This window comes from Ascaphus truei, chromosome 7 (assembly GCF_040206685.1).
Source record: "Ascaphus truei isolate aAscTru1 chromosome 7, aAscTru1.hap1, whole genome shotgun sequence".
Classification (NCBI taxonomy): Eukaryota; Metazoa; Chordata; class Amphibia; order Anura; family Ascaphidae; genus Ascaphus; species Ascaphus truei.
Genome location: NC_134489.1, coordinates 5,907,006 through 5,916,267, shown reverse-complemented (window position 1 = coordinate 5,916,267; position 9,262 = coordinate 5,907,006). Strand labels below are relative to the sequence as shown.

The 9,262-nt window shown below is 40.9% G+C and overlaps 1 protein-coding gene across 1 annotated transcript; it reads right to left on the bottom strand.

Annotated features, from left to right (window-relative positions):
• Positions 1 to 396: 396 nt before the first annotated feature.
• LOC142498606 (olfactomedin-4-like) lies at positions 397 to 3,422 on the bottom strand. Its single transcript, XM_075606812.1, has 4 exons — positions 3,405 to 3,422; positions 2,462 to 2,674; positions 1,586 to 1,736; positions 397 to 1,436 (listed from the first exon to the last, which is right to left on the bottom strand). The coding sequence occupies exons 1-4, from the start codon at positions 3,420 to 3,422 to the stop codon at positions 631 to 633; spliced, it is 1,188 nt and encodes a 395-aa protein (XP_075462927.1). The 3' UTR covers positions 397 to 630.
• Between the last annotated feature and the right edge of the window lie 5,840 nt (positions 3,423 to 9,262).

Genomic DNA, 9,262 nt, shown 5'->3' with positions numbered 1-9,262 from the left:
CTAGAAAATTGGTACAATGTTGTCGCATGAGTCTGGAATGTCCCTGTGCCTGGGGACATGAAACAAAAGACTGATGTTGTACTATTCTGGCGCCCATTATTTCCATCCTTGCTACTGTACCTCATTGCCCAGCCACCTGAATCCAGCACCCTGAGTCATGCTGAGTAGCCAATACTACACAACGATGTAGTTTCCCTTTACGTTGGGCAGGGAGGGTTACATATACAGTAATGTACCAGTTCTAAAACGGCAGTTTTTCTCACAAGAAAGAAAAATGAAAAATGTATTTATTATCTAGAATAGATTGTAGTAAGATGCCAATAACAGCTCTAAAGGAATTCCATTGGTTTGTGGAAAAAGAGTTTTAAATGTATAAAACAACACTAGAGGAAGTGATTAATTAGCATCATTGTTTTATTGACATGAACCAAATTACTTTGTGTATCACATTAAAAGGATAGTTTATTATGAAACTTTGTTATTGACATTGAAAAGGCACCACAATAAACCAAAGTAAATGGGTGAAATGGAGTTGAAAGAAGACTCAGAATAAGGCATGTTAAACCCTTGATGGGTTAAAGGCTCCCTCACCAAGAAAATAAAATAAAGATCCAACTGTTATATGGGATGTTAAATCTCTGATTCGATGGGCATGAAAGAGAGATTATATGTCACCAGGTAACCATCATTATACATGTAGAGCTTGTGATCATTAGGGTTGTAGGACAGACTTTGCACATTTTCCATCATCTTGTCAAAGGAGACGCTCAGCTTCACTTCTTTGCTTGTCTTTGTGTCATACATGAAGAAAATCTCCTCTTTTCGTGTGTTGAGGGTCCTAGTGGCATACAAGACTCCACATACCATGAATGCATTGGTCACGCCAAGCTTGTACTGGGACGTGAACCAGGTCTTCTCCACTATCATGGAGGTGGAATTAAGTTTACTGATGACGATGTTCCCAGAATTCTCCTCTGTGGAGTAAATGACCCACAAACCATCTTCATCACTGGCCAGGTCTATATCCTGCCAGGAGGAAGATGTATAGGAGAATCGATTGTTGAAGGCAGCATCTGTAAGGGTCTTACGTACCACTGTGTTGGTTTCTATGTTCAGTTTGCAGAGGTCTCTGGAGTGGTAACAGTTGTAGTACATGAAATTGTTTGAAACAATCATACCACCACCTTGTCCGTAACCAGGGACAGACCTATCTCTGGGATTTTTGTAGAGCAAGAGGTCATCGTAAGATTTATAGAAGCGCAGTGTGTTCATTATCCGTGAGTCTAAGTTCAAGGGGGCTATCCAGTACATATCCTGATTGGCGCCCAAGAATGAATCCTTGCCCCAGCCTCCAAATTTATAGCTGAAGCTCATCCAGTTCAACTGCACCATGAAGGGTTTGGTGATGTTTACAATCTCTCTATGTTTACAAGTACCTGTGGACCATAAAGTTTGAATCGGTATTAGGACCTTGCATAGATTTTGAATGCCTTGAGGGTTAAAAAAAAAAATCACAATCTGCAATATCATGGAAATGTTTGCAGGTTTTATGTTTATAATTGGCTATACAAAGTCTCTGACTTACCATAGTCAACTGGAGGAGGGATGGGTTTTGCTTCATTATTCTTACATTCTTCCAGCACTTTCCGAAGCGACACAATTTGCCGTCGTACCGACAGGATGTTGTTCTTATCGTATGACTCCATTTGGTTTACTATGATGGAAATGTTCCGTATCTGCAGGGAGTAAAGAGAAGAAGTGTTTAACAGGGGAACCCCAGATTCACCAGTTTAATCTCTTTGGGAGCAACATGAGAATTCGTCAAATATCAAATTATAATGGACAAAGCTTTCCAAACCTCAAGTGTACAGCACTTTTCATACCTCACAGATCTCTTCTTCATGTGTACAGAATTTTCTAGACCTCACAGGTCTCTTCTTTATATATGTGCAAAACCATTTAATAAGAAATCTGTGAAAACCATTTAATAAGAAATCTGTGAGATTTCTAAAGCTCTATACACTAAATTTTTAATCTATGCAATAAATCTGCAACAAATGTACACTTCTCTCATCCAGGCCCATTAAAATGTACTACAAATCTACTTTTCACTATGACTGATACGACTGCTGGAACTTTAAACTTCATTCTTTTTGGGAAGTATGTGTATATGGGGATCTGGTAAGAAAGTGTATATGTGTAACCTGGTAAACAGCTCAAAGTTCTCCCATTCAGTATGGGTCCTGAAAAAGTGCAAATTAGTAATGGATTTTGATACTTCATAATTAACCTATGTGTGAATTCTTTATAAATGAAATTATAATGGCAGAACAGTAGTTGGTAAGTGAATGACAATTACTTCATCAATGTATTTATGTTTACCATATTGATCTCAGAGAGCAGTTTGTATTTCTGAAACATTTTAGCATGTTTCTCCACACATATGTCACATGTTAGTTACCTCCACATACAGAGAATCCACCTTCACGTTGGATCCATTCAGAGAAGCTCTGAGATCCACCACTAGAGACTCAATCTCTCTCATCTCCAGCTTAAGCAGCTCAAAGTCCAGCTCAGTATAAGCAATTCCTCCCCCCTCCATCACCTCCACCCTCTTGGTCAATGCTCGGAGCTTCTCCAGGTAGACAGTCAAGGTGCCCTGGTAACTTTGTATCTGCAGAAAACACAGTGGCAGTGACTCAGAAGCGGGATTGCCATCAGATACTGCCATTCCATTTAAGTGTAGGAAAACATAAATCTAGGAGCAGGCATTTCTCATTTCCTGTCTTCGCAGCAATGTGCTGGAAGTCAGATTATCTCCAGCTATTGCTATACTTACTCTATGTCATTTAGTAGTGTGGCATGCTTATTGATGATGAAGGAATTTTCTCCACCCAAACATAAAAAGCTGGTGTTCCCCATTGTATGATAGGCTGTATTTACTAAGCAGAAGACATGTGCAAACTTATCACACAAAGTCATGAACCATGTGAAATGTACCTCTTTTTCGCAGCATAAAAATGTATGCACTTTTTAAAAGTTTGCTAACGAAACCAATTATATTGCATTTTCACTCAATCTTATTGATATGTGAAGCTTACTACTGTATGTTTGCAAATTCACTACATTTGCTTTATATCAAGACTATGTATAGGGCACACACCATGTGACATGTGCTTTTATGCTTTCAGTTTTAACAGGTACACTCAGTGAATTATTACAAATATAATAATGTCGAGTTTGTGGCATGGTGGTTGTGGTGATAATCATTGTCACTGTGGCCATGGGGAGGGAGGGGTGCAGCTGCAAAAGATTAGTAACTGCTGCTTTCAAAACAGGAACAATTGCATTTGACTTCCAGCTTTCGCGTCTAAAGAGGAATAAAACTGAAAGGAAGGATTTACCAACATCATTATCGTCATCCTCAAGTCAGGACAAAGAGGTCACCTCCAGGGTGGAACTGGTTGTCTAAAAAAGAATGGCATGTTGCTGGCACATGTGTTCTTACTAGTGTGTGTGAGAGGGAAGATGATTCTAATGATGCGTAAAAGATTTGTCTGAATGTGGACAGCCATAAACCTCTGGGTGTATAAGAACTACCTACTGTACAAGGAAAGAGTCAGAGTCTGATACATCATCAGCAAATCATGAAGATAGGATAGATGGTGAATGGGCTTTGGCTCTTCTATTTCAAGACTCTATGGAGGTGGAGGGAGGATAGATGGCTGAGGGAGTGATTGAGGCAGAAATGGAGAAGGTCAATGATCATGATGAGTGGAGTGTTGAGTGTTTGTGTGGTGCACAAACTGCATAAGTAGGGGAAGGAAGTGACCTTGATGGAAGTAGTGACAGAGCCAATGATGTAATCCTTAGTGCTACAACAACTGTTATGGTGTTGGTGGCAGCAGCAGCAATGAAGAAGGTGATGATGATCATAATCATAGTCAATCAGTCTGTGAGTAACAGGCAGCCATGACCACCACAACTTAAAGCAGTAGTGCTCCTCTTATTATTAGCAGTGCACCAACAACAAAAATTGAGATACCTACAGTTTATATTCTATATTTTAAAGTAAAAAGAAAAAAAACATACGTCCACCATCAACAACACCCTCATTGTCCGCCTCAGAAAGAGCACACACTGTTGGGCAACAGCAGCCAATGTCACGTCATTTGTCGTCATCCATTATCACCGCCACATTGCCCATGTTGGAGTAGAGGCAAATAAAATCTTACCTATCTTACAAAGATCAGCACACAATACTACATAACACACAACTGTTGTGGTGGAGGAGGAGAATGATGATGATAAATATGTTACTACCGGTGGAGGTGATTGGTGGGAGTGATATCAAATGGGAAGCTTCTAGAATGCTGCTTAGATCAGCAGCAGCAGAACCCTCTTTGTTACAAGGCAATCTGTGTCAACCTGGCTTTTTAAAGAACTCACAAATAAACCGTTTTGTGGTTTTTAAAACATACAATAGATGGTTTAGATGAGGATGTAGTCCCCTGTCTATGCCATGTGAGGCAGGGGAAATCAGGAACTCATTTGTGTTCCCCTGAACTTGTAGGAAACATGAACCGTCATAAGTCTACATGGTAAAAAAGTAAGAAGGGCACAAGCAGTAGCACAGATGTGAGGAGGAATGCCCAATGCCTGGTTGTGAACCAGATGACTCAGAGGGTTTTGGTGGTGTTGGTGAAGGTCATCATGAAGATGTACTTGGTATTAATAGTAATGATGAGAAGGAAGCTGTGAAGGCTTCTCCAGCACAGGCTGCTACTAGCAGTGGCAGCATAGGCATAGAGGAAAGCACTCCAAGAGGCCCTCTAACATGCGTAGGAAAACACATGGTGGATCAATAATGTCTAGTTCAATACAACAACCCACAGTTTGTGAAGCTTTTGATAGGGTGTGCCCTTATCACAGCTCACACAATGCCAAAATGCTTGCAGTTGATACTGTATGCTGCCTTTCAGCTCTCTTGAGCACAAGGACTTCAGGGATCTACAAAAATTGCATTCATTTGCACCATGCCTCGCTGTTGCTACTGTCACACTACCCATTGGGTGTTCTTTCCTCCATCTTGCTAAATGAGATGGTGTGTTGGTGATGGAGGCCGTAGTAATGCTGAGAGTCAGGTAGGCCGTGGCAGCATTTATAGGAGAATGGAAAATATATAATCCACCACAATTAAGGAAAGATGAGAGAAGAGAAAAGTATCAATTAATTTGTTATACAAAATACATAGTCATGAAATTTTAATGATCAATTAAAAAATAGTGCTTGTAGATATAATTATATAGTAAATAGTGGAATGATTTATACGAAAATGATACAATCATACAATACTGGAACAGATTTTGTAGCAGGTACTTAGATTATACAGGTTACAGAAAACGATAGCTTTTTATGGATGCAATGCCCACTGCTTCTTCAAACAGTTCACAATGATAGAGAAGAAACAAGAAAACTAAAGCACAGTAATAGAGTAAAATGATTTTTACCAAAAATATAAGAGTTTGCTAAAGGATTATAAACAATTACAATAAAAATGATTGAATACACATGTATATCATTATAGAGAAAACAGCAAATATCAGCCATAAAGGGTTTCTCACAAGTGCCTGGTATGGCTCCAGCCTTCTGAATGGGATCATAAAAGAAAACATTGAAAAATATGGCTCTTTTAGTTTTAGAGAAGAATGTATTTAATTTTTCTTGAAAAGTTCCATATTTTCCAATGTTTTCCTTCATGGTTTCACTGTAATTGATAACTGATAGGGACAGTTAAGCAGACCTATAAAAGGACATGAGAGGGATCAATAATCCATTCTCTGATGAAGCAGTGTCATACTGCAAAACACATTGGATTGGATTGAAGGAGTGAACCAGGCTACGGCTGACAGGAAGCCGGAAGACACCCTGGACATAGTGTGCATCGGGCTGTTATATAGTGGCCACTCGCACTCCGCAGTGCGCGCGCGGCACTTATAACTGGCTGAGGTTAGTCAGCCTTTCTATAATAGGGCCGCGGGTGCGCATGGCAGTGAGCGTGGAGCCAGCCGACAGGGGAGAAGATTCCAAAGGTATTAATAAAGAAAACAATAAAGTTTAATTAATAATAAACAACAACGCAAGTTTTATATATATATATATATATATATATATATATATATATATATATATATACATATATAATAATAATATCATGTTCTTGTATAGCGCTGCTAATTGTACGCAGCGCTTTACAGAGACATTTTGCAGGCACAGTTCCCTGCCCCAGTGGAGATTACAATCTATGTTTTTGGTGCCTGAGGCACAGGGAGATAAAGTGACTTGCCCAAGGTCACAAGGAGCCGACACCGGGAATTGAACCAGGCTCCGCTGCAGCAATCAGTGTCAGTCTGTGTCTTTACTGTGTGTGTGTGTGTGTGTGTGTGTGTGTGTGTGTGTGTGTGTGTGTGTGTGTGTGTGTGTGTGTGTGTGTGTGTGTGTGTGTGTGTGTGTGTGTGTGTGTGTGTGTGTGTGTGTGTGTGTGTGTGTGTGTGTGTGTGTGTGTGTGTTTTTTTCAGTCATGGAGTGTTTAAAATCCCAAATGGTGAGGCAGCAATACTGTTCAGGATGTATATACAGGTAAACAGTTATACATATATGTATTTACTAATATCCAAAGCAGTATGGTATGTTTAAAGGAAGTGCGTGAAAATTCCATTATATAAATCAATACAGAATAAGGGTGGTGTATCAGTACCTGATACAAAATGTGTTCATTTGTAAAAAAATATATATTTTTTTTAATTAAGATTGGGCACTTCATTAATAAAAAAAAATCCATTCCATTGTAGAAAACTCATAAATTAGTTTTTTTTAATAAATCATTCCACTATTTACTATATAATTATATCTACAGCACTATTTTTTAATTAATCCTTAAAATTTCAGAGTTATATTTTTAGTATAACAAATGAATTGATACTTTGTTTCTTGTTTCCAGCAGCAGCTCAGTTAATTGAAAAAAAGTATAGGGTACTGTATACAGTTTTTTTATTAAGAGTACTAAGCATTGTCACAAAGCCAACGTTAGCTGGGGGAAACCCCTCTCCACCTACAGCGGGACCCAGGACAACAGAGTGGGGGATAGATTGAAGCCCACACTAACACCTGCCGGGGAGCCCCGCAAATCCAGCCGAGGCCCACAAAATGGCCACCAAATAATTACAATTTTAGTAGGCCGAGCAGCAGTGTGCCGGTGAAGAGAGCAACCCCACAGCAGCCTGCACAGGAATTAGGGTAAACTGTCCTGTCCTCTGGGGGTGACAAAGGTTGGAGAGTGCAGAGGCATCAGGCAGGGGTGTGCAGGCTATTAGAGTGATAACAAAATGGCTGCCGCTAGTCTGTGGGAGAGCGGAGAGAAGCAGAGGCAATAGAACCTGTGGCGCCGGTCTTCCACCCCCGAGGCCACAGGCAGCGCATTTACCTACTCAGCGGTGCTCAGCTTGGAGGGTCCTCTGACAACACCCCCCCCCCTCCCCAGTTGACAGCAGGGAGCCCATGGTGGGGTCTCAGATCGAGAGAAGCACCAACGCACAAAATAGCCACCGGACCCAGGAGGACCCATGCAGTGGCTAATCCGTATGCAGATACAGAAGGGGGGAATAACGGAGGCCTCTGAGAGTGACTGGAAGAGCCACATGGGTCTGTAATAGGAGAGGTTTAACTAAATGGCCCTTTTTCAAGAGATATATAGGTACAGTATTTCACTGTGTATTTTTGTCATATTGGATGTAGCTTTGGGCTTCTTTTTTGTATACATTTAGCCACGCTCCCTAGCTATCCAATTGACATATATATATATATATATATATATATATATATATATATATATATATATATATATATATATATATAGACCATACGATACCGGTTGCAGCACGTCATCAAGAGACAGCACGATTTAAGTAGATCATACATTTTCTATATTTGATAGAAGACACAAAAACCGACGTTTCGGTCCCCCAGTGGGACCTTTCTCAAGGTGGTGCAGACCGGCGTATGGTATCCTTGACTACCTGAGGGCGCTCCAGATAGCCACGTCATGGTTGTACATGTGACCTTCATCTGGATGACTATTGGTGTTTTCCTACCCCAATGCAGCTGGTCGTTTTTGCGGGCTTTTTGTGATTTTTAATTGGTTCTCTTGGAGATGGTTTGCACTTTGGTGAGGGTATAAGTATCTGTCACGGTCATTTGACCACCGTACCACCCTGAGGAAGGTCACTTACATAGACCAAAACGTTGGTTGCGGTGCCCTGTATGTACAATACACTTCTTGGACTTTAACTATCTGTGTGCTGTCTCTCCTTTACTGGACCAAAATCTGGTCATTTTACTCCTGACGAAGTTGGCAGTAAGCCAACGAAATGAGCACGAGAAAGGTGGAGAAACAACCCCAGACAGTTGGAGAATCGTGACATCAGAGCTGAAGGGGAACCGAGTGCAATTTCCATTGCAATTTTTTAATATCCTTTTCTGTTTATTCACACTGTTATAGTGGTCATTTCACGAGTGCTTATTGCTTGCTCTGTTCGTGCTATTAGCCCTTTTTACCACGAGGTGGTGCTGTTGCATTGTTTTATATTTGGGGAAGCGCCTTACAGTTGATTTCTTCTATAAATCTTGGAGCACTGTAAGACCGCGTTTATAGTGCCGGTGACGCGACTGACGACGTCACCCGTCACCGTCGTCATTGGCGAAAGTTGCACTTCAACTTTTAGGGACATCGCTGGCGACAAGGCCAGTAATGTCACGAAGGGGGAGGGCAGAGTGCAATAGGCGCTCTGTGATTGGTGTAGAGACAGTCACATGTGGCGACTGTCTCTCCCAAAATCAAATTCTACTGACTTCAAAATTTTTGTTCGCTCCGTCTCGCTTACTATAAGCGCATGTGACGGATTCAATGTATTTGTTTTGGTGCGAAGTCACGTTGCCGTCGCCGGGCACTATAAGCACAGCCTTAGTCTTGCACTGTCCACTGTTCCAAATAACGGACATGCTCAACAGCCTGTCACAGCATGTCTTTATGTACCTCACCCCAACTAAAAATGTACACCACACAACAGACAAGACAGCAACATGCATTGCCATGTACTATTAACAAGGACCTAACCCTGAACTACTCTGCTGTCTACTCTGTCTTGTTCTGAATCTCTGGATTTTTTTTTCTCTGAGTGAGTTTTGGGGAAGAACAGCCAGGTAC